A 27170-nucleotide genomic window follows, 5' to 3' on the forward strand; every position below is an offset into this window, starting at 1 on the left:
GCATGCAAAAGAATGAAACTGACCCATTTTCTTACACCACACATAAAAACAAACTCAAAATCGATTAAAAACCTAAATATGACACCCGAAACCATAAAAATCCTAGAAGAGAGTATAGGCAGTAATTTCTCTGACATCAGCCGTAGCAAAATTTTTCTAGATATGTCTCCTAAAACAAGGAAAACAAAAGCAAAAATAAACTATTGCGACTACATCAAAATAAAAAGCTTCTGCATAATAAAGGAAACAATAAACAAAACTAAAAGGCAACCTACAGAAGGAGAGAAGATATTTGTAAATGACATATCCAATAAAAGATCAGTGTGGAAAATATATGAAGAACTTATTAAAACTCAACACCCAAAAAACAAATAATCCAGTTAAAAAATGGGTGGAAGATATGAATAGACATTTTTCCAAAGAAGAGATATAGATGGCTAACAGACACATGAAAAGGAGCTCATCATCACTGATCATCAGGGAAATGCAAATCAAAACCACAATGAGATACCACCTCACACCTATCAGAATGGCTAAAATTAACAACACAAGAAACAGCCAGTCTTGGGGAGCATGCAGAGAAAGGGGAACCCTCTTACACTGTTGGTGGGAATGCAAACTGGTGCAGTCACTCTGGAAAACAGTATGGAGGTTCCTCAAAAAGTTAAAAATAGAACTACCCTGTGATCCAGCAATTGTACTACTAGGTATTCACCTTGCACACCGATGTTATAGGAGCATTACAACCAATAGCCAAATTATGGAAAGAGCCCAAATGTCCATCCACTGATGAATGGGTAAAGAAGATGTGGTTTTTACTCAGCCATAAAAAAGAATGAAATGTTGTCATTTGCAACAATATGGATGGAGCTAGAGGGTATTATGCTAAGCAAAATAAGTCAGAGAAAGACAAATGCAATATGATTTCACTCGTATGTTGAATTTAAGACACAAAACTAATGAGCAAAGGAAAAACAAAGAGAAAGAGGCAAACCAGGAAACAGACTCTTAACTATAGAGAACAAACTGATGGTTACTGGAGGAGAGGGTGGTAGAGGTTGGATTAAATAGGTGATGGGGATTAAGAAGTACACCTGTGATGAGCACAGGGTATTGTATGGAAGTGCTGAGTCACTCTATTGTACACCTGAAACTAATGTAACACTGTATGTTAATTAATTGGAATTAAAATAAAAACAAATACACAAAAAGAATAGCCTTCAAGACTTTTTAGTCATGTGTATATGGGGGTATACATGTACATATATTTGATAAAACAAAAAGTAATTTAAGAGATTTGATACATGCATAAACAGATCAATGAATAAGAATAGAAAATTCAAAATTAAATACAAATATATTTGGAATCAAGTATATTATAAAAGCGATATTTCAGTGAAAAAGAAATATATCAACAGTGTTCAGACAATTGACGTGCTTTTAAAAATAAATCAGACTTTGATCCCTATCTTACTTGAGACTAAAATAGATTCCAGATGATTACTATTTTTAAAGGAAACAAATCAAACAATATAATAGTGAAAGGCATGGGAAAAGTAAAAGAAAATTATTGTAATAAACATATAATTATTTGTCTAAGAAAGAGAAAAACCTCAACTATAAAGAAAACTGACAAATTTACATTTCTATAATAAACAAATCAACTATAAACAAAATAAAAAATCCCACTCAGAATATCCTGAAAAAGGAAGGAGAATATATATATATACATTCAAATGCTAACAAAGGCACAGAGTATTTCTGGAATTTAAAAAAAAAACTGGTTGCAGTGGTTATATCTAGGAAGAAGGGCTGGGAAAAGAGGCTTACTTTATAATGAATATCATTTTAAATTATGTTTATATGAATTTCTGAATTAAAAATAAAAACTAGTTAAAAATTTAAGAGATTATGCTGACAAAACAGAACCAGACCAAGAACAGCATTGATGATGACTGGCAACACTGCCTGTTATTATAATATATTGTAGAGAAGGTTGCATAAACTTCCAGTTATAAAATAATTAAGTCATGAGGATATAATGTAGAATATGGTGGCTACAGTTAATAATACTGTATCACATATTTGAAAGTTGCTAAGAAAGTACATCTTAAAAGTTCTTATCAAAAGAAAAAAAATTTTTGTAACTATCTATAGTGACAGATGTTAACTGAACTTCTTGTGATCATTTCATAATATATACAAGTACTAAATGATTATGTTGTACCTTGAAACTAATGTTTCATGTCAATTATGCCTCAAATTTAAAAGTTAAATAGGGGCGCCTAGGTGGCTCAGTCAGTTAAGCATCTGACTCTTGGTTTTGGCTCAGGTCATGATCTCAGGGTCATGAGATCAAGCCCCCCATCGGGCTCTGTGCTCAATGCAGAGTCTGCTTGAGATTCTGTCTCTCCCTCCCCCTCAGCCCCTCCCCCACTCTCACACAGGTGCAGGCAGGCAGTCTCTCTCTCTCTCAAATAATCTTTTAGTTATTTTTATTTTATTTATTTATTTATTTATTTATTTATTTGACACAGAGAGAGAAACAGTGAGAGAGAGAGAGCACAAGCAGGGGGAGCGGCAGGCAGAGGGAGAGGGAGAAGCAGGCTCCCCGCTGAGCAAGAAGCCTGATGCGGGGCTCGATCCCAGGACACCGGGATCATGACCCAAGCCAAGGGCAGCCACTTAACCGACTGAGCCACCCAGGTGCCCTTAAATAAATCTTTTAAAAAAGAAAAAGTTAAATACAGTGCCTGGCAGTGGAGTGTTAATAGTCATTTTTGCCTTAATAAATTAATCAAATAACCAACTAACTAAATTAAAAAAAATTCACCTCACAGTTCATCCCAGTCTCATAATATGGCCTTGTTCTGTGATGCTTCAATTATTCCCAGATACTAACATTTTATCTCACAGATATTTCTCTATTCATAAAATTGTAAATCACACACATGCGTATTATTTTCTTCTACTGGAACTCTAATATTAAAGTTGTTTTTATTAAAAGTTATTTTATACTGAATGGATCAAAAGGTACAAAATAGATTCAACAAAAGGTAAGTTTTTCCTTACCTCTGGATTCTGACTAGTTCCTCTTTGTAGAAAATAATCATTGATATTAGTTTCTTGTGTCTAATTCAGATAGTTTGTGTGTATGAGTACAGATATAAAAATGCTTTTTGTTTTTTAAAAATATACAAATAGTAGCTTTCTATATAGTGATTAGCTCCTTAACAAAACACCTTGGAGAATGGCTTCTTTTACTTTAGTGTTAAAGCAGCATCCTATTTCATAAGTGTATCTAGTTTATTTAACCATTTCCTTATAAATTTACGTTGTTTTCAGTCTCTCCCTATTACAAACTCCTCTTCAATAAAAAAACTTGTACATTGCAGCATGAACAAGTGTGATATATCTACTGGATAAATTCTTAGATGTGTAATTGCTGGATCAACATTTTTTGTTTTTAAATATTTCTAAAACTAAATACATGATTGTTAAAGCACCTTCTCCAAGAAGGTTATGCAAATGACCCTCCAATTCACAATACTGAGAAAAATCTGTATTTATATATCCTTCCAAATTAGGTAACTAATTCATTTTCACTTTTGCCCACTGATGAACAAAATAGGAAATCACTGTTCATTTTAATTTGACTAACAAGTATAAACATTTGTCAATTTCTTAAGATTTCTATGATTTGTCATAGTCCCTGAAATAAAATAGTTGTTGCATAAATGAATTGTCCTTACTGTCCTTTTTTTGAATATCAGATGCTTTGCTCATTTTTATCCTGAGGTACTGTTCTTTTCTGTACAGACATGAAAAAGACTATTCTTGCAAGGCCTAAAGTGTATAAAGTGCCTAAGCACTACCTGTTAATAACAGGCCCTCTACCTTCTCTACCCCTTCCTTAGTATATAATCTCGTTTAACCTTCACCAAGATCCTCAGTGGTGGGTGACATTATTCCTATTTTATACATAAGTACATTGAAACTCAGAGACTAAGCTGTCTAAGGTTACTCAATTGGAAAATCCTCCTTCAGAGAACAAAAGTAAGCCAGGCTAAGGGCTTAGACACAAGCATATGTCCTTTTGTTACGCTGTGCTTTACCGCATTTCACAGATTGAAGGTGTGTGGCAACCCTGAATTGAGCAAGTCTGTCAGCACCATTTTTCCAACAGCATTTGCTCACTTTGTGTCTCTGTGTCACACTTCGGTAATTCTTTTTTTTTTTTTTTTTTTTTTAAAGATTTTATTTATTTATTTGACAGAGAGGCACAGCGAGAGACGGAACACAAGCAGGGGGAGTGGGAGAGGGAGAGGGAGAAGCAGGCCCCCCGCAGAGCAGGGAGCCCGATGCGGGGCTCAATCCCAGGACCCTGAGATCACGACCTGAGCCGAAGGCAGACGCCCAACGACTGAGCCACCCAGGCGCCCCCACACTTCGGTAATTCTGACAATATTTCAAGGTTTTCATTATTATTATATTTGTTAGGGTGATCTGTGATTAGTGATCTCTGATGTTACTATTCGTAATTGTTTTGGGGCACCACAACTGCACCCATCTAAGAGCACAAAGGTAATCAATAAATGGGTGTGTCCTGACTGCTCCACTGACCAGTCGTTCTCCTGTTTCTCTCCCACTCCTAAGGCCTCCCTATTCCTTGAGACACAATAATATTGAAACTGGCTGATTAATAGCCCTAAGTGTTCACATGAAAGGAAGAGTCACATGTCTCTCATTTTATTTTATTTTTTACATGTCTCTCACTTTAAATCAAAAGCCAGAAATGATTAAACTTAGTGAGGAAGGCATGTCAAAAGCCGAAACAGGCTGAAAGCTAGGCCTCCTGCACCAAACAGTTAGCTAAGTTGTGAATGCAAAGGAAAAATTCTTGAAGGAAACTAAAAGCACTTTTCCAGTGAACATGTGGATGATAAAAGAGCAAAACAGCTTTATTGCTATTACGGAGAAAGTTTCAGTGGTCTGGACAGAAGATCAGACCAGCCATAACATTCCCTTAAGCTAAAACCTAATCCAGAACATGGCCCTAACTCTCTTCAATTCTATGAAGGCTGAGAGAGGTGAGGAAGCTGCAGAAGAAAAGTTTGACACTAGCAGACGTTGGTTCATGAGGTTTAAGGAAAGAAGCCATCTCCATAACATAAAGGTGCAAAGTAAAGCAGAAAGGGCTGATGTAGAAGGAGGATCATTTGCTTCCAGACTGACTTTAGGTAAATAACACTGCAGGTAAGTGAAACGGTGGAGAACGGGGACTACTATACTCTTTCCCCTTAGCTAGATACTATCTGTCTAAGCTACTACTCCTTTGTCAAGAATGAGCAAAAATGTCTTTTCTTTTGTAAAGCTTTCCTTCATTTTCCCTTTCCATAATTCAACAGACTTTGTACTATTTTCTACTAATGACTTTTTAAATGCCTACCTTCACTGGCAAATTATGAGCTCCTATAGGGCTTAAGTCATCCTAGTAATTACAGAGAGTATTATAAAGTACACAATAGAGATACATAATACAATAGAAAAGAACATAAACAATGGTAAAATATGTTGGAATGCCTTTGGGAATGTCTTTTGAATTAGAAGTAGTTACATTTGTAAAATCTTAAATAGTCTTAATATATTTTTTTTTTTTTTAGAAAGGAGGGAAAGTTAAAAAGCTCCTATGTCTGAAAAGAGATCATATTTGTACCTTTCATGAGTAAACATTTTCAAGTTTCTGCCATTTTAGGAAGCCACCACTGATAACAAGTCACAGATTTCAAGATGTGTCTACCATTGTAAATTTTTGTAAAGACATAAATGATAACCCCGTAGACATCTGATAAATATTCCTTAAATATATCCACAGAAATACTGTACAATGTACTTCACACTGCTAAAAATTACTTCTCACTAACATAAGAAATAGATTTTAACTTACTAAATCAGTTTCTTTTTTTCTTCTTTTCTTTCTTTCTGTTTTTGGTACCTGATGGGAGAGAAATACAGAAACTGTGATATAACAAAGATGAACATACTTTCTTCTTTGCGAATGCTGAGATTTTTGCTCCACAGGTAATAGTGTAAGCTGCTTTTTATTGTTCAAAAGAAAATGTGCAGTTCTAGCAAGCAAATATAAGAAAATTTTTAAATTCAGTGAAACATAATATTCATAAAACCAATAGAATAAAAGGATACTTTAGGGATTCTTATCTTTTTAAACATAATTTCTGTTCAGAAGCCACTCCATATTAATTTAAATGATTATTTTATTTTAGTCATTAACTGAATGATTACTAACTTTTAAGACTGCACTTTCCATATTTTGGCTCTAAAATACCCTCCATCCCAGAGCTAAATATAAAAAGGTATCACTTGTGACACAGAAGGCTCTTTTATACATGACATTTCCTAATAACCACAGTATAGAATAATCCAAATCTAACCTTTAAGATTATAAACAAAGTCAGTATATGCTTACTAAAAATCTCTGTATAACCTAGACCTAGAACAGAAGAACTTTCAAGGATTAATTTATATCTGACTACTTCAAAAGTGAGTTAACATGGCTTGTAAATTTAAACACATATAAACTAGAATAACTGAAAATAGGACCCAATCAATAAAAAGGATTAATAGTATTCCTGATACCTAATAATTAGATACCTAATTATTTCAGCTGGGGTATGAAAGGAAACATATAACACATAACTTTGTCTTCTGTAATATGGATTTCACAATAGTTATTTAATAGGGCTGAAGCAAGAATTAAATAAAATATACAACATCTAATTCCTGGCACTCAATAAATAAATGTTATTATTACTGTTATATAGATTTCCAGAAGCACACATTTTCCTAAAACCTAACTCAAGAAGAAATATAATTTGTGGTTCCTTACAGAAAGGCCATCAAATGATACAATGAATTACATCTTTAACTACAGTTTTTCAAAAGGAAATTCATGTAGTGACCTCTATCAAAGTAGAGGGTATAATGTTGAGGAAACAATGTTATACTTTAACTCAGCAAAGACTATATTAATTGCAGAAGGTTTAGATAATATGGTCTGATAAACTTGTAAGATAGAATTAAGTTTGCTCAATCTAAAGTAGTGCTAAGTTGACATGTTCCCTGTAATGTTTTTCCCAAATATCAAACACTGTCCCAAAGAGACTCTTAAAAAGAATTCTTAACTGAATCCTTTTAGAAATCAAACATATAATATTTACCTTTGTGGGTATATAATCCAAAGTCTTGAATTCATTCATATATTCATCTAAAAACACTTTAAAAGTGTTGACCCAAACTCTGACTGGAGATTCACTCCAATCACGCTGCTCAAGCCTCATGGTCTTTTCCAGAATCTGTTCAAACAGTGCGTAGAGGTCTTTATACCGTATGCTTTTCCCATCATCTATCTAATGAGCAATAAGAGAAGACGTGTAAGGTATTATATAAAGAAATTCTCTAAACATAAAAGATTGACTCAACTTGTATTGGGTAGTGTTTAGAATAAAGATCAGGATCCTTTCTAATGGGCAAGCCCATGAGGTCATGTTGTATCTGTAAATGCCCTACTGTGGAATATCTGCAGAATAAAACCTATTAAATTTTAGCAAAATACCTAACAGTTTAAATAACGTAACAATTTCAGAAAGTCCTGGGAACTTCTCTACAAGTCTGGCTTTTAAACTATATTTAGCTACAGAGATTATTTGCATCCCACTTAATTACCTATCGCCTCAGAAATGAAACTTGTTTAGATAGTTCCACTCTAAAATTGAAAGAATGAATACTTGAATCCTTGCCTAATGATATGTTAGGTAACCATTATTTTATTTTTCCAAAGAAGAATGACATGTCCTGAATAACACTGTATTACTCGTAAAGGAATCTACATGGGATTACTTTTAACTTATTTAAATAAGGTCTGGAACTTTTGTGAGAGAAAAAAAAGGGGGGGGGCGCTTTAAATGACCAAAAAGTGTCATATATATTTAGAATTTGTTTCTCCTTCACTTCCTCAAAATAAGTTGAACATTTTTGATCAGGGTTAGAAAACCACTATTAAACTATACTTCATAATTTTGGCTCTTCCTATGTGATTTAAGTGTACTGGAGCACCCAACAACCCGGAGTCCCTAATCTAGGAAATACAGGTATGAAGCAGAGAAAGACATGAGCATAATAAGCAGTTGAGCAGGATTAGAAAAATACGGCCAACGTTGTCTCTATGCAAACCTAGTCATTTGCTATAGCCTGATTACCACTCTTACCATGGCCTTGAAATTCCTATTCTCTCAGACTGCATGGTTCATGTTTTTTAAAAAGCAAAAACTCTTACACTGAGAAAGAAAAAGTAAAGGATACAAAAGAAAGTTCTCCTGACTTCTCTTTTCACAATGAATTATAGACTGAACAAAGAAAAATGATTAAATACAAATTATTTTATAGAATATGAAAATTCATAGATTCTAGAGATCAAAGCATTATTATCTACTTTAGCCTTCTAAAACCATAAACTTTATACGACCAATGTCATATAAAATTATAAGGTAAATCTGAAAGTGAAATAAACTGATATATATAAACCAGTGAACATAAACTGCTCTAATTTCACTGGGGAAAAATGTATAATTCTACACATAGGAAAATTAGAAGCTAAAGCCAGAGCTAAAGGATTATGAGAAGTCAAAATAGCCATAGAATCACATTTATAATATGTGAATTTATCATCTTATAAGAAGATTCAACATCATAAGACAGGAAAAAAAACTACTCAAGGAAACTGAAGGAAGGTATTAATCTGAGACCAGTCAGTATGCTTTTCCCTACCTATGCCTAAAACAAAAACAAGGAATTTGAGAAATCTCTCACTGAACACAGCCTCCGTATTATCTTCTACAGCATACACAAATTTTTCATATGTTAACTACTGAATATCTCCTAACACAGTCCAACTTACCGCTAAGGCAGATGAATAAAAGCTGAAGATATTCTGCCGAAATTCTTTCAGGGCTTTTTTAAATACAACATCCACTAATGTGTCTTTCTTGCTGTCGTCATTATCTAGGTCATTCATCTGGGGGCCACAAAAAGTTTTTGTACACAATCAACTAATTAAAAAGAGGTGACTACAACAGTGATATTGACTGGTTCTTCAATAATGATGGTCCCTATGGTCCTGAAAGTGCAAGCCCCTGCTATTATGGGACCGAGGTAAAAGCATGACTAGAGAGTCAACGTTTTATCACTACCAGATGATTTCTAAGGTCCTTCTAACACTGTATTATTCTATCATTCTGTTACCAGAGAAAAAACTCCAAGTATGCAATGACAAGCCTCACCTTAACACATGGAATATACTGTGACAATTAAGGTAAAATGCAAGTCAACAGTAAAGCATAAAACCTTAACTCCTGTCCACCCAGTCTGAGTAATGCATATCCTATTAGTTACATCTTTTTCATAAAGAACAGACCATCTAACTTACTGAAGCTTATGTAAACTTGATCTATAGGGGCCATATTCTGATAAAAACAAGCATTCCGTAGTCAAAGCCACTTATGAGCCTAACTCAGCATGCAGAGTGTACCTTTTTCAGAAGAAATTCATCCATACTTTTTAAATCACTGACACTTGCTATGATCTGGACAGAGTCATTTTGCCAGTGCATAGACTCCAAAGCCACATTGCTGATCTTCACACTTCGCTTCCGCTTTGCCTTTGGAGAAGGTTCTTTGTTCTCTTTAAACTCCTTCCGGCAACTACCAGGCAATTCTGGGCTCAAAGGAGGTGTCGGGTGATACTGAACTAATTCTACAATTCAAGATAAAGTATCCAAAAAAAAAATTTTTTTAGTGAAAATATTGAAATCTCCACATTCTTCTTTTTAAATTTAACTTCCTTTAGTAAGTCACTGAAGGAAAAATATGTATCTGAAAAGCAAAGTAATATTAATGTTTGCAGTGAGGCAAACAATAAATACAGACTGCACAACTGTACAGAAAATGTACTTTAAAATTACCACTTTTCAAAGGAAAATGCCATTATGTCTGTGAAGGGGCTAAGGTCTGATACTAAAAACCTGGATGGAGGTATCTTATAGAACTAAAGCCTGGATCCCAAATACCTCAGTCCCAAAGGAAAAAAAGAAAGAGTATATGTAACCACCCTAGCACATTAAATGCTGACCATTAAACCAATCATAGCTTTACCATATTTGTTTGAAAGAATATTCAGCTATATACAAATTCAGCAAACCAGTGAAGTTTGATAATTATTATTTCATTACTAGGGTCTAAAGCCATAAATGCTTCAGTGATATTACCTGTAGTTATCCTGGCAACCTGTCTAGGGAGCCAGGTAAGTCAACCTGCTCACTTCTTGGTCTCCTTAGTATTTAGGATTTTCTTATACATCTCCCAAATAACTGTCTGAATTTCTCAGAGAATTCCTGGAATGCATTACCTTTGTATATAATATTGGAAAGCACAACAAATCTTCTCTGTTTACAACAGGGAAATTGACTGCATGTAAGTCCATCACAATCTAGAACTATAGTGGGTTTACCAAAGCCCTACCTGGGGCTTGATAAATATATTGGCCCCTCCTCACTTCACATATCTATTTGTTTCCCCCACATGTATTCATTCACCTGTCCAATGCTATGTCCTCATTCCCTCTAAAAGCTAACTCTGATAATGAAGGAGAAAAGTAGCCTCCTACATGCTAAATGCCACGTCAGGCAGAAAGGAAGACAAGCCCAATCTCTGATATGTCACCAGAATAAAAATTATAAAGATATAGAATATACATATATGCTAATTAGTATCAATTGATTTTAATTCCATTATAGAACCAAGACATAGAAGTACCTAATAATTTCATTTAGCAAAGTAAATATCTTTCCTATAATAAAAGAAATAATGATTACTAAAGAAATTATAATACTGTTTCAGTATTAAAAACAAGGGATACCTTAATAAATTACTACCCGAAGATAAATAAAAAGCTACAATCTTTATTTTTATATATATATATATATATATATATCCTTATGAAGCAACACACAATGAAGTCTGCTAATAATATATGCTTCAACTTAAGAGCTTTATGCTTCCTTCTTAAGAATTAACCAGGAGAATAGAACTGTGAAATAATGAAAAATTTAGAATGATTACTATAAACCAGATTTAGATACAAGAAATCGATCCTCTTAGTAATGTAATGGTAAGGATTTCCCAAATTTCCAAACTGGACTTGTAGTATTCACTTAATTTACTATTGATTTTATCTATATCGTTTTGCCAACTCATAGAAGCAAAGCCACAAGACACAAAAACAGGGCTCTAACGATAGGTCTACCATTTTTTTCTCTGACACACAGGTGCCTCTGCTTTGGCTCATCCATTTCTATGTGAAGCTTAATCTTATTCTCCTTGTCCCTTTGTCTTATCCAGATATGAAAAGTTTTGTTTACTTATTGTAACTGGCCCCGTTCTATCTTTCCTTTAAAGATAACTTTCTTCCTAGACCCACTTTCTATTTTATTCACCTACCCACTGGTATTTTACCCACTCATTACCACACACCCACCTCTGATGTATATCCATCCCATCACTGTTGAAGATAGCTGGCATCTTTGCATAATGATTAAAAATTCTCATACATGTTTGAGCAAAGGGCTGGGGAAAATTGCATAATCATCTAATGCTGGAATTACTGGAATCCTTAGAGAGTTAGTAATTCTAGCATTTAGAAAGGCCAATTTTCTCAACAGAAGAACTAACTATTGGGTATGTTCAAGTGTGTTATGATTGATGCCCCAAAAATGAAAATAACAGCTACAATTATAAAGTCAGTATAGTATAGCAAATACTTAATATATAGTAGGTATTTAATATGTACCACAGTGGTTAAGAATGTGGCCTCTGGAGCTAGGCTACCTAAATTCAGGTCTCAGCTCTGCCAACTACTATAAGTGCGTAAGGAAATAACTTCTCTGTGCTTCAGCTTTCTCATCTATAAACTGGGAATAATAATCATATCAACCCCCCAAAATTGAGAGGATCAACTGAGTTAACACATACAACATGCTTAGTACAGTGCCTTGCACATGGTAAGCACTTAAATATTAGCTGCTATTATCTTTAATTTTTACTAATTATACATATTTGTTAAGTGAATGAATGACAGCTAAATTTTTACACTTTAGAAAAGTGAGGCTAACCAAAGATGCACCATCATTCTTAAAGTTGTTGCTGCTTCACCGTTTTGTACCACACTTCCTTGGAACTTCTATACAATGTCATTTTATAATTATCTTTTACTTAAGGAAAGATTTTACAATTCTGGTCCTATTTCATTAGACTATCTGGCCAATAGATTGCCATTACAAATACTAGAGGAATAATGAACTCTCAGAAAGAGTGAACAAATTATAAGACAATCTCCATCCTTTGTCCATTTTACCATCTGGAAACTGATGAGCTGGAATCATATCAGAGCCAGCAAAGAATCCCGAAACCTCTGACTGGGTGGCAGCTTTCACTCGGGTAGTCTTCTTCTCCCCTTGTTTCCCTTTGGCCCAGAATCTCATCTTAGCTCTCTGAGGTCTATTTTTAAAAATAAAGGTAAAAATGGAAATTAGTATGTTGCAGTGACAATATCTGTACATAACTTTGAGCTATATAAAGACCTTTCATGTGTATTACTTCATTTAACCTTCACACTTAAGTTTAATCAAATTTAATCTTCAATTTCACATTTAAATTTCAATCTGGAAGGGAGATGGTTTCCTCACCTTGAGTACAAGAAATAATAAGCCTCAGAGATGGTAAATAATTCCCCAAAATGAAATGGCTAAAAAGCAGTGAAACTAGAATTCCAATTCAGGTTTTCTGGTTCCTAAGCTGCTATCTTTTCATTCTTGTCCTCCTTCCAGCCTGGACTTAGCATATAAACAACTTAACAACAAAGAAAATACTTTTTAAAACATCACTGATATCCCATCACTCTAAAACATATTTGTTTACCTTTTTGGGGAGGGGTAATTTCCTTCCATTCTTTATCCATAAGTATGCCCATTTTTATATCACTGTAATCATGATGAAGATACAATTTTAAACCTTTCCACTTACCATTATATAATAATGGTTTTAACTATTTTATATTTAGAGGTTATCAATATTATTAACAAAAACTACCATTTATTTGAGTTGTTATTTTGCTCCAGACACAAGTGCTTACATTGGCTTACCTTAATTTATTTATAAAAACAAGTTTACTAAAAAAAAAAAAAAAAAAAAAAAAGTTTACTTTCAAACTACTATAACCATTATCTGTGTGAAAACCTGGAGCCTTAAACATTAGATACGTTTCCCTAAATTACACAGTGAGTGACAAAGCTGATAACTACTTTGCTATATGGCCTCATTCTTAGTGTTTATATACTTTCTCCCATCACATAAATAAAAAAAAACCTTAATAACGACAGGTCACATAAACTGACCATATATCATGTATCCTAACCCTATACTAGGAGCTTATTTGTGTATTCGTTTTTTCCTTTGTATATTCACTTAATCAAAAAAATCCATGAGCATCTACCAGGAGCCAGGCACTATGCCTTTATGATATACCTAATTTTCACACCTACTATGATAAATAGCTCTTATTATCCTTACTTTTTACACATGAGCAAACTGAGACTTAGAGGGCTGATGAAGCTGGAAGTTAAAATCAGGTCTATCTGGTTTTGAAACCCACATTCTTTTTTTTGTTGTTCCTTTTTTTTAAAGGCCTATTACTAAACTTATGCATCTCAAGACTGTAAAGAAAAGTTGTTCTACAAAGCTTATTACAAATGACAGCATCCTTCTGCCATTCTTATTCCTTTTCTACTCCCTGGAGGCAACCCTTTTGAATTGATTTAACTGACTTTTTAATATCTACCGTACTTATATTGCTGTCGTACTTGCAACCACAAGTAATGATTAAGCATGTTCCAACACTTCTGTTCTCCACTCTGTTCCACAAAGACAGGTGTATCCCCAAAAGAATCAAATGGTAATTTGAGTTATCTGAATATACAGTATTTTCTTATAGTAACAGTCACTTTTTCATTATACAAATAATATTCAACTGAGGCATGCAGTTTCCTGCATAACGTGTTTTTTTCTAGAGTTAATAAGTGTTTCGCTTTACATTTGCTCATTTATCTACATACAATTCACCTTGAAATGTTTCACTAGTTGTGTATCTCCTTTCAACATGTTCAAACAAAATAGGTACTCCATTTCTTATTTTTTTAAAGATTTTATTTATTTGACAGAGAGAGACACAGAGAGAGAGGGAACACAAGCAGAGGGACTGGTAGAGGGAGAAGCAGGCTTCCCACAGAGCAGGGAGCCCGAAGTGGGGTTCGATCCCAGGACCCTGGGATCATGACCTGAGCCAAAGGCAGACACTTAACAACTGAGCCACCCAGGCGCCCTGTACTCCATTTCTTTAAAAAATCTCTCCCAGAGCTTTCCAGCCTGCTCCAACAGGCATGGTTTCCCTCAGTGCTGGTTATACAACCATTATTTGAAAAGCTACTTTCTTTCTTTTTTTTAAAATTTTATTCTGTTATGTTAGTCACCATACAATACATCATTAGTTTTTGATGTAGTGATCCACGATTGTTTTCGTATAACACCCAGTGCTCCATGCAGTACGTGCCCTCCTTAATACCCATCACCGGGCTAACCCATCCCCCCCCCCAACCCTCCCTCCCCTCTAAAACCCTCAGTTTGTTTCTCAGAGTCCGTAGTCTCTCATGGTTCGACTCTCCTTCCGATTCCCCCCCTTCATTTCTCCCTTCCTTCTCCTAATGTCCTCCATGCTATTCCTTATGTTCCACAAATAAGTGAAACCATATGATAATTGACTTTCTCTGCTTGACTTATTTCACTTAGCATAATCTCCTCCAGTCCCATCCATGTTAATGTTAAAGTTGGGTATTCATCTTTCTGATGGCTGAGTAATATTCTATTGTATATATGGACCACATCTTCTATATCCATTCATCTGTTGAAGGGCATCTCGGCTCTTTCCACAGTTTGGCTACTGCGGACATTGCTGCTATGAACACTGGGGTGCATATGGCCCTTCTTTTCACTACATCTGTGTCTTTGGGGTAAATACCCAGTAGTGCAATTGCTGGGTCATAGGGTAGCTCTATTTTTAAATTTTTGAGGAACCTCCACACTGTTTTCCAAAATGGCTGTACCAACTTGCATTCCCACCAACAGTGTAAGAGGGTTCCCCTTTCTCCACAACCTCTCCAACATTTGTTGTTTCTTTCCCTGTCCATTTTGGCCATTCTAACTGGTGTAAGGTGGTATCTCAGTGTGGTTTTGATTTGGATTTCCCTGATGGCTAATAATGATGAACATTTTTTCATGTGTCTGTTAGCCATTTGTATGTCTTCTTCAGAGAAGTGTCTGTTCATCTCTTCTGCCCACTTTTTGACTTGATTATTTGTTTTTTGGGTGTTGAGTTTGAGAAGTTCTTTATAGATCTTGGATACCAGCCTTTTACCTGTAGTGTCATTTGCAAATATCTTCTCCCATTCTGTGGGTTGCCTCTTTGTTTTGTTGACTGTTTCCTTTGCTGTACAGAAGTTTTTTTATCTTGATGAAGTCCCAAAAGTTCATTTTTGCTTTTGTTTCACTAGCTTTTGGAGATGCATCTTGAAAGAAGTTGGTGTGGCTGATGTCAAAGAGGTTACTGCCTATGTTCTCCTCTAGGATTTTGATGGATTCCTGTCTCACATTGAGGTCTTTCATCCATTTTGAGTTTATCTTTGTGTCTGGTGTTAGAGAATGGTCGAGTTTCATTCTTCTGCACGTGGCTGTCCAATTTTCCCAACACCATTTATTGAAGAGACTGTCTTTTTTCCATTGCATATTTTTTCCTGCTTTGTCAAAGATTATTTGACCATAGAGTTGAGGGTCCATATCTGGGGCTCTCTATTCTGTTCCATTGGTCTATATGTCTGTTTTTGTACCAGTACCATGTGTCTTGGTGATCAGCTTTGTAATACAGCTTGAAATCGGGCAACGTGATGCCCCCAGCTTTTTCTTTTTCAACATTTCCTTGGCGATTCGGGGTCTTTTCCGATTCCATACAAATTTTAGGACTGTTTGTTCCAGCACTTTGAAAAATGTCATTGGAATTTTGATTGGGATGGCACTGAAGGTATAGATTACTCTGGGTAGCATACACATTTTAACAATGTTTATTCTTCCGATCCATGAGCATGGAATGTTTTTCCACCTTTTTGTGTCTTCTTCAATTTCTTTCATGAGTGTTCTGTAGTTCCTAGAGTATAGATCCTTTACCTTTTTGGTTAGGTTTATTCCGAGGTTATCTTATGGTTTTTGGTGCTATTGTAAATGGAATCGTTTCTCTAATTTCTCTTTCTACAGTTGCGTTGTTAGTGTATAAGAAAGCAACTGATTTCTGTGCATGGATTTTGTATCCTGCCACATTACTGAATTGCTGGATGAGTTCTAGTAATTTGGAGGTGGAGTCTTTTGGGTTTTCCACATAAAGTTATCATGTCGTCTGCAAAAAGAGAAGAGTTTGACTTCTTCCTTGCCAATGTGAATACCTTTTATTTCTTTTTGTTGTCTGATTGCTGTTGCTAGGACTTCTAGTACTATGTTGAACAATAGTGGCGAGAGTGGGCATCCTTGACGTGTTCCTGATCTTAAGACAAAGGCTCTCAGCTTTTCCCCATTGAGGATGATATTCGCTGTGGGTTTTTCATAGATGGATTTTATGAACTTGAGGAATGTTCCCTCTATCCCTATAGTCTGAAGAGTTTTAATCAGGAAAGGATGCTGTACTTTGTCAAATGCTTTTTCTGCATAATTGGGAGGACCATATGGTCCTCTTATTAATGTGTTGTATCACATTGATTGATTTGCGAATGTTGAACCACCCTTGCATCCCGGGGATAAATCCCACTTGGTCGTGGTGGATGATCCTTTTAATGTATTGTTGGATCCTATTAGATAGGATTTTGTTGAGGATTTTGGAATCCATATTCATCAGGGATATTGGTCTGAAATTCTCCTTTTTGATGGGGTCTTTGCCTGGTTTGGGGATTAAAGTAATGCTGGCCTCATAGAATGAGTCTGGAAGCTTTCCTTCTGTTTCTATTTTTTGAAACAGCTTCAGGAGAATAGGTATTATTTCTTCTTTGAATGTTTGGTAGAATTCCCCAGGGAATCCATCAGGCCCTGGACTCTTGTTTTTTGGGAGGTTTTTGATCACTGCTTCAATCTCGTTACTGGTTATTGGCCTATTCAGGTTGTCAGTTTCTTCCTGTTTTAGTCTTGGGAGTTTATAGGTTTCCAGGAAGGCATCCATTTCATCCAGGTTGCTCAGTTTATTGGCATATAGTTGTTGATAGTAATTTCTAATAATTGTTTCTATTTCCTTGGTGTTAGTCGTGATCTCTCCCCTTTCATTCATAATTTTATTAATTTGGGTCCTTTCTCTTTTCTTTTGGCTAAGTCTGGCCAGTGGTTTATCAATCTTATTAATTCCTTCAAAGAACCAGCTTCTAGTTTCGTTGATCTGATCTACTGGGTTTCTGGTTTCTAATTCATTGATCTCTGCTCTAATCTTAATTATTTCTCTTGTAATTGAAAAGCTACTTTCACCATCATCATGGAAATTCCTTTTGTCTCTATTGTTTTATAATGAAATGTCTTTTAGTATGGGTCTGTTTCCATCCATTATATTGGGCAATCACTGGGCCCTTTGAATCTTGAAACTCAAGTCCTTCAGTTCTATGAAACTTATTTGAATTACTTTATTAATGATCTGTCCTCCCTGTTTTCTTTGTTCTGTCGTTCTGGACCTCCCATTAGTGGCTCACTGGATCTCCTGAACTGCTCCTCTCTTTTATCTTTTTTAATTTAACTGGTAGTGGAAAGAAGGGCCATATGCACCCCAATGTTCATAGCAGCAATGTCCGCAATAGCCAAACTCTGGAAAGAGCCGAGATGCCCTTCAACAGATGAATGGATAAAGAAGATGTGGTCCTTAACAAGTCAGGAAACGACAGATGTTGGTGGGGATGCAGAGAAAGGGGAACCCTCCTACACTGTTGGTGGGAATGCAAGCTGGTGCAGCCACTCTGGAAAACAGTATGGAGGTTCCTCAAAAAGTTGAAATAGAGCTACCATATGATCCAGCAATTACACTACTGGGTATTTACCCCAAAGATACAAATGTAGGGATCCGAAGGGGTACGTGTACCCTGATGTTTATAGCAGCAATGTCCACAATAGCCAAACTGTGGAAAGAGCCAAGATGTCCATCCACAGATGAATGGATAAAGAAGATGTGGTATATATATATATATATATATATATACACACACAATGGAATATTATGCAGCCATCAAAAGGAATGAAATCTTGCCATTTGCAACGACGTGGATGGAACTGGAGGGTATTATGCTGAGCAAAATAAGTCAATCAGAGAAAGACATGTATCATATGACCTCACTGATATGAGGAATTCTTAATCTCAGGAAACAAACTGAGGGTTGCTGGAGTGGTGGGAGGTGGGAGGGTTGGGGTGACTGGGTGATAGACATTGGGGAGGGTATGTGCCAAGGTGAGCGCTGTGAATTGTGCAAGACTGTTGAATCACAGATCTGTACCTCTGAAACAAATAATACATTATATGTTAAAAAAAAAAAAAAGAAAGAAAAAGATAGCAGGAGGGGAAGAATGAAGGGGGGAAATCGGAGGGGAGATGAACCATGAGAGATGATGGACTCTGAAAAACAAACTGAGGGTTCTAGAGGGGAGGGGGGTGGGAGGATGGGTTAGCCTGGTGATGGGTCTTAAAGAGGGCACGTTCTGCATGGAGCACTGGGTGTTACACACAAACAATGAATCATGGAACACTACATCAAAAACTAATGATGCAATGTATGGTGATTAACATAACATAATAATAATTTAAAAAAAGGTAAAAAAAAAAAAAGAAGATGTGGTCCATATATACAATGGAATATTACTCAGCCATCAGAAAGATGAATACCCAACTTTTACATCAACATGGATGGGATTGGAGGAGATTATGCTAAGTGAAATAAGCTGAGAAAGTCAATTACCATATGGTTTCACTTATTTGTGGAACATAAGGAATAGCATGGAGGACATTAGGAGAAAGAAAGGAAAAATGAACGGGGGGAATCAGAGGGGGAGACGAACCATGAGAGACTATGGACTCTGAGAAACAAACTGAGGGTTTTAAGGCGGGGGCTGGAGGGATGGGTTAGCCTGGTGATGGGTACTGAGGAGGGCCCGTATTGCATGGAGCACTGGGTGTTATATGAAAGCAATGAATCCTGGAACACTACATCAAAAACTAATGATGTACTGTATGGTAACTAACATAACATAATTAAATTAAATTAAAAAAATAAACAAATTCCAGTTAACATACAGTGTAATATTAGTTTCAGGTGTACAAGAATAGTGATTCAACACTTCCATACAACACCTGTTGCTCATCACAAGTGCACTCCTTCATCCCTATCACTTATTTCACCCATTCTCCTACCCACCTCCCCTCTGGTACCCATCAGTTTGTTCTCTATAATTAAGAGTCTGTTTCTTAGTTTGTCTCTCTTTCTCCCCTTTGCTCATTTGTTTTCTTTCTTAAATTCAACATATGAGTGAAATCATATTGCATTTGTCTTTCTCGGACTTATTTTGCTTATTATAATGCACAGTATTTTCTAGCTTCATCCATGTCATTGCAAATGGGAGGATTTCATTCTTTTTGATGGCTGAATAATATTCCATTGTGTATATATACCATCTTCTTTATCCATTTGTCAGTCAATGGACACTTGGGCTGTTTCCATAATTTGGCTATTGTAGATAATGCTTCTATAAACATCAAGGTGTATGTATCCCTTCAAATCAGTATTTTTGTATGCTTTGAGTAAATACCCAGTACTGCACTTGCTGGGTCATAGGGTAGTTCTATTTTTAACTTTTTGAGGAACCCCCATACTGTTTTTCAGAGTGGTTCCACCAGTTTCCATTCCCACTAACAATGTAAGAGGATTCCCCCTTCTCTACATCCTCACTAATACCTGTTGTTTCCTATGTTGTTGATTTTAGACATTCTGTCTGGTGTGAGATGATATCTCACTGTAGCTTGATTTATATTTCCCTGGTGATGAGTGATGTTGAGCATCTTTTCTTGTGTCTGTTGGCCATCTGTATGTCTTCTTTGGAAAAATGTCTATCCATGTCTCCTGCCCATTTTTCAACTGGATTATTCATTTTTTGAGTGTTGAGTTTTATAAGTTCTTTATATATTTTGGATACTAACCCTTCATCAGATATGTCATTTGTAAGTATCTTCTCTCAGATAGAACTAACAAATTCAGTAAAGTCGAAGGATACAAAACCAATGTACAGAAATCTGTTGCATTTCTATACACCAGTAATGAAGCAGCAGAAAGAGAAATTAAGAAATCAATCCCATTTCCAGTTGCACCCAAAACAATAAGCTATCTAGGAATAAACCTAATCAAAGAGGTGAAAGGACCTGTATTCTGAAACTATAAAAAAACTTACAAAAAAAACTGAAGATGTCACAAAGAAATGGAAAGACATTTCATGCTCATGGACTGGAAGAACAAATATTGTTAAAATGTCTATACTACCTAAATCAATTTTTTATCTTTTCTTATCTTTTCTTGTCTCTTCCATCTCTTTGTCTTTTTGCTCAACCTTCTAAGATATGTCCTCAACTTTCTTTCCAACTATTCTAGTTGTTTCTTTATGCTATCATATTTTTAATTTTCAAAGGCTCTTTTTATAATGAATGTTTCTCTTTCATGCAGTTATATTTATTTATGCAGAAGGTCTGTTGATTAGTTTCATTTGTCTGTCTGGAAGTTTTCTTTACACTACATAGTTTATTTCTTCCAAGTTGTATTATATCCATTAATTTTAGTTTCTTTGATATAAAGTGTTTCTTCAAATGTGGTAAAAAGTAGGGTTAAAAAACAAAACAACACACTGTTTGAAAGTTCTAGTATGCATTGGTGGAGCTTCCAAACTGGTTTTCCTTGTATGATTATCTGACTAGTCCATTTTGTAGGGAGAACCCCTGGTACCAATATCTCTAGGTCTTCCCTTGAGAGCTGTACAAAAGTCCCAAAGACTTTTTGAACCATCTGCTTAGGAAAATGTGAAATGTGGAAACTGAGTGGAAGAAAAAATTAGGGGAATCTTAACATTCAGTATGTAAACATTCATTAAATCTCCTTATTCCAAATATGTACCCATGTCCTCAAATGTATCTGAGAACCTCCAAGAACAGAGATCTTCTATTTTATCCTTTCCAGAGAATAAATCTCCAGGTTTCTGCTAGGATTGGGGAAGATCAGTCAGCCAGATGCTTTACCCAGGTTTACCCAGTTGGTTTAGGATTCAGCTTTCTTCTATCTACTGAGACAATTTAAAATTTGTCTATTTACTTTTTGAATAATAGTTTTATTATTGTTGTCTCCAGTTGTTTTATTGTTTGTTGTTGTTTGGCCTGCATAAGTTTTGTCATTTTAGCAATTTTGGAGGAAGAAGTAGAAATTAAATTTATATATTTAATCTGCTATCTCCAGCCATATATGCCTTTCTACTATGGTTATCTTTTCCCCAAAATTTAATCTCTAGCATAATCTGGTCTGGATTTGCATTATCATGGATTATGCCACTACAGACATTGAGGAAATGGCCTTAAATAGAATTAAGAACCAGAAAGATTTCAATGTAATCTTCAAGTGTTCAGTGAGGGTTCAATTGCCTTATGTAACAAAATAAGAGACAAAGACATTTACTTGACAAATAACGTCATATAATGTCTTCAAGGGAACAGAATTATTTCCTGAAAGTCTTTTTTCCAGTTCCATTTGTAAAACACTTAACTCAGAACAGAATCCAAATCCAAAGCTGGGAAATATTTTCACTCTCATCTGATTTAATCTCCTTTCTCTTAAAACAAAAAACCACAAGTGACATAATGATTTAGACTTCACCCAAATCACACTGCTAAACATATAGAAAGATAAAGCTCGTCATGTAAATCTGAATTATCATGTGCCTGTCATACAGCAGGTACTTAATATTTTTTGAAAAATAGATAAATCTCAAATTATACCTTATGTCTGAATCTGAAGCCTTCTGCCTCACTGCCAATTTTGTAATCTCTCCTTGAGACATAGTCTTATGAAGCTTTGTTTCTTCATCAACTGAAGAAAATCGCTGTGATGTCTGTAATAATTACATATATGAAAGACTTTAAAACCAAGTAACTATATCATAACACTGTAATTAAAACTCAAGTTATAGAATTGAGAATTACATCTATTAAAAATATATAAAAATACATTCATATTGTTCAGCCATTCATTGAAATAAAAGAACCTACTAAAAACTTTATTACCTTCCTAGAATGATCTGAAGTAAAGAGAACTTGGGTCAATGAAATGCTGAATAGGACCTACCAGTTCCTGTTTTCTGACAACTTAACAATATCAAGTGGAAAAGTAAGAAAAAATCAAAGCCAACTAAAGATACAGACAAAAGATCCAGGATCTGATAAATCTAGAATACTAAGTATAGCCTTTCATGCCTCCTTTTATGTGTCCCTACAAGTAATAATTACTTTTATGGCCTAACCTGCTACTGTAGATTTTTATTATACCTAGTCAAGGATTTAAGAAAGGAAAATTAAAAACCAAAGGACCAAACAATTAAGATCATTATCACCACTACTGTTCTAAACTAAACAACTTAACATGGCTTTATCAAACGGGGACCTGAATTTCAAATGGCAATTCTTGTTCCATTTATTCACAATGTGCCCCTTTAAAGAAAATCTCATTCAGAAGAAAAAATTTCTTGTTACCTATTCAAATCCTTTCCTAATATTTCATTTTTCTATAATTATAATATCTTTTCATTAGCCTTTTAGTCTGCTACAACAGGGACCTGTTTTATCTTCTTGCCTGAAACAACCAAAACCAAAAACAAAACAAAAACCCAGACAAAATAGTAAAAACCAGCCTTTATCAAGATGATGGACAGTTATCCTTGAGAGATGGGAAACAAAGGAAGTGAGTCCTTCATCTGCCCCAGCTTAGTGCCTTGAGACAGTTTCCAGACTGTGACACAGAGAGGAGGTTTCAGGTGAGCCCTGGCAGACTCTCTGAGTTGAACATATGAGGTTGAAAGTCCAGAGAGACTAAAGACCAAAAGAAAGGGGCGGGGGGGTGGGGGTACTGAAGAGGAAAGGGTTGCACAAAAAAAGAGCTCTGGAGATCTTCAGAGGGTATTTAGCTGAGTACTAATCAACACTTCTATGTCAGACAACTACCCGACACCAGGCAAAGGACCACCTGAAAGGATTAAAGGTAACAGTGCCCAGCACTTACAAAAAGCCAGTAACAGTGCCTGTGCTCAAGAGTCAGAATATGTAACTTTATGATTCCCAGGGTACTGGGTGAAGTATATAGCAGGATCTTGCCTCAACAGTCAAGAATAAGTGATAGTCAAAAATAAGTCCTAGGTGAACAACTGCTCTGTTTGGACCTAACAAATCTTAGTTTTATTTAATAAAAATTGTATATAAAGTGTACAAAATGATTTGATTTACATATAAATATTAAAATGATTACTGAAGACTGATTAACATATCATCTCTTCCCATTATTTCTTTCTTTCTTCTTCTTCTTTCTTTTTTTTTTTTTTGGTGGTGAGAGCACCTGAAATCTACTCTCTTAGAAAATTTCCAGTATTCAATACAATGAGACTAACAAATATTAAAAGGAAGACCTAACTGCTTAGGAACAAATTGCTTCCAGAACCAAGCTCTGAAATATTACTGGAACAAAACAGTCTCAAGAATATTAATCAAATACAAAAGTATCCAGCACCCAACAAGACAAAATTTACAATGTCAGGCTTCTGATAATAAATAACTAGGCATGCAAAGAAATAACAATATATGACTGACAAGGAGGAGAAAAAGTCAATCCATCTATAGTGACTCAAAACTGACACAAATATTGAGCACTAGATCAGAGAACTAACTAAAGGGAAAGGACTTAAAATTGCATGTGATTCAAGGTGACATATTTTTAAAGGCACTGATTCTGAGGAAAATGAATGTAAAAAGGAAAGAAGGGGTGCCTTTTGGAGACTGAGTAGTGAGGAAGAAGCAGAAGGGGAAAATTTAGAATCTAGCAAGGCAAAACAGAAGCAAAAAATGGAGGACACAACATTGCCTCCAACACACACACACACACACACACACACACACACACACACAAAACTAACAGACTCCAAACAGGCTGCCTGCAAAGAAACTTTTCTTTTTTACACTGACAGAAGAGGAAAATCTTGAAATCAAGTTACTTATAAACTATCCCAAATGCACAACATGAATAAATTAAGACAAATAAAATCTACACAAGCTACAATAAGAAAACAAAGAAAATTAGAACCAAAACAACTTAGATGATTAACCCATCTCCCACCAAACATACAGAAACCAAGCATGAAGCAGAAAACTATAAATAAAAAATGAAAAACCTCATATATATGAAACACCATACTGAAGCAGAAATTCAAAAACTAAAAATAGAAACGAGCCCCCTCACCTCAATAAAAACCAGGAAGCAATGAAGGGAGTTGAATGAACTCAGGAAAGAAATAACAAGATAGTGAAGAATAATTTAGAAGATGCCCAAGGGAGAAAAAATGCAAATGCAGATTTAAAGGGGCTGAACAAAGGCAGGAAGATAATAAAGAATAGAAAGTGGTATAAAGAAATGAGTAGAAAAGAGAGAGAAGGTGGCTGAGATGGAAGACAGGAAAAGAAAAAAAAAAACTTATTTATATAACTGGAGTCCCTAAACAAGAAAAACAAAATAATGGGACACAATATTTAAAACTGTAATCCATGAAAGTGTTTCAAACATAAGGCGAAACCAGAATTTATATATATAAGAATATGTAGAAGAATATGTAAAATTGTATGTTCTGACAAAATATAAATAAAATCCTAAAAAACAGGAGAGGAAAAGTAGAGACAAGAATAATTCATCAATAGTTGTGCCAAAATAAGTGAGAATTAAAAAATATTATTATAAATGACTAACTTGAGAATAGTTGGTTAAACTAAAATACAGTAAATTAAGGCATTTTTAAAAGTCATATACAAACCAACAGAAAAAGAAACCCCCCATATCAAAAGAAATTTTAAAAAGTAAAACAGCAAAAAAGTAACATAAACACAGCAAATTTAACATAACAAATAATAACAAAATTGTAAGAAAGATAATTGAGACTGCATCTATCAGTTATATCAATAAATAGGAATAGATTTAACTTATCTATAAGGCAAAAATTTTTTTTAATTTGGCTCACAAAGTAGGAAGCAACTATGCTGCATACAAAACACACATCTAAAACATAAGTATCCAGAAAGGCTAAAAATTAAAGGATGAGAAAAAGTATTCCAGGCAAATGGAAATAATTAAGAAAACACAGACTGTGATTACATTGATTTAAGTAGAATTCAAGAAAAAGCACTGAATGTAACAAAGGACACTTTTTAATAGTCACAATTCAGAATGAATAAGAGGAAACTTTAACACAACATTCTCTATATAAGACAGATCAAATGTGCAAAAAATAGTAAAGATACAGAAGACAACATAATCAGTAAGAAAGAGATTATGGTTATATACTGAAATTTTACATTCTGAATATAGAATACACCTACCTAAAAAATACACATGCTACTTTCTCAAAAACTGACCACATATTAACTAACAAAGAAAATAGTCAGGAAATTTGATCATTATAAATCATTATAAATACTCTTTAATCACAACACAGTAAAACTAGAAGTTAAAAAAGTTTTTTTAAAAAATAAAAATGTTCTTCCTCTGAAAACGAAAAGATTTTTATTGAACAGGTTTTGGGTAAAAAATAATATAAACTGAAATTACAGATTTTCTAAAAAATAATTAAAAACTTAATACACATTACAATAAACAAGATACATCTGAAGTAGTGATCAGAAGAAAATTCACAGCCTTAAAAACCTGCATCAATAAAAATAAATAAATGAATTAAATTCCCCCACTTAAAAGGTAGAAAAATAAGACAGTAAATTTTTTAAAAATAAGGAAATAAATAATAAAGGTAAAAGCAGAATTCAGTGGAGAATGGGGGTGGGGGAAACTAGGCATAATAAATAAATCATAATCCTATTATTTTGGAAAATAGTAACAACAAAGACAAGTGACTAGCTGACTTAAAGAAAAAAAGGAAAGAACACAAATCTACAAAATATGAAATGACAGAAGGGAAATAACCATTGAAACAGAATTTTTAAAAAATCATGAGACTAATTTCCAGACTTCTTTGCAAATAAATCTGAAAAGTTAGATGAAATGAGTGATTTCATAAGAAAAAATTATTTATCAAAATTGACTCCATTAGGTAGAAAGCTTACAAGACTAATTTCTCTAGAGGAAATACAGTTAATTATCAAGGAATTATGCCACAAAAAAAAAATCCCAGATGGTTTCACAGGGAAATTCTACCAAATCTTTAAAGAGCAGAGAGTTGTGATGCTATGAACTGTCCCTAACTTTTGGGGGGAGAATAAAATACACATATAAATATTAAGTGTAGGGGCACTTGGGTGGCTCTGTCGGTTAAGCATCTGACTTCAGCTCAGGTCATGATCTCAGGGTCCTGGGTTCAATCTCTACATTGGGCTCCCCGCTCAGCAGGGAGTCTGCTTGTCTCTCTCCCTCTCCCTCTCTCTCAAATAAATAAATAAAATCTTTTAAAAAGAAATTAATTCAATTAATAATAAATAGATAGATAGATACTAAGCATATTCAACAGTATAGCTGCTGCACTGGAAATGCCAATCCAAACCTTGTATGTCATAAACTCTGTTCAATATCAACCAGATTTCCAATTTGCAAGAACCATCTCAAAATCACCAGCTCAGGTTCTAAAATTCTATAAACAGGGGCG

General features: G+C 34.8%; 1 protein-coding gene across 6 annotated transcripts in view; it reads right to left on the reverse strand.

Moving 5' to 3' along the window:
• Positions 1-27170, reverse strand: part of MYO9A (myosin IXA) — a 276224-nt gene that overhangs the window by 70436 nt on the left and 178618 nt on the right. For all 6 annotated transcript variants that reach the window (XM_032417536.1, XM_032417538.1, XM_032417537.1 and 3 more), the window contains 6 exons: positions 22267-22379; positions 12484-12626; positions 9605-9828; positions 8975-9091; positions 7239-7427; positions 5948-5995 (listed from right to left, as the gene is read on the reverse strand). In XM_032417536.1, the coding sequence (XP_032273427.1) occupies positions 5948-5995; positions 7239-7427; positions 8975-9091; positions 9605-9828; positions 12484-12626; positions 22267-22379 (834 nt within the window). The remainder of the gene's footprint in view (positions 1-5947; positions 5996-7238; positions 7428-8974; positions 9092-9604; positions 9829-12483; positions 12627-22266; positions 22380-27170) is intronic.

The sequence above is a fragment of the Phoca vitulina genome, unplaced genomic scaffold (assembly GCF_004348235.1).
Source record: "Phoca vitulina isolate PV1807 unplaced genomic scaffold, GSC_HSeal_1.0 scaffold20, whole genome shotgun sequence".
Classification (NCBI taxonomy): Eukaryota; Metazoa; Chordata; class Mammalia; order Carnivora; family Phocidae; genus Phoca; species Phoca vitulina.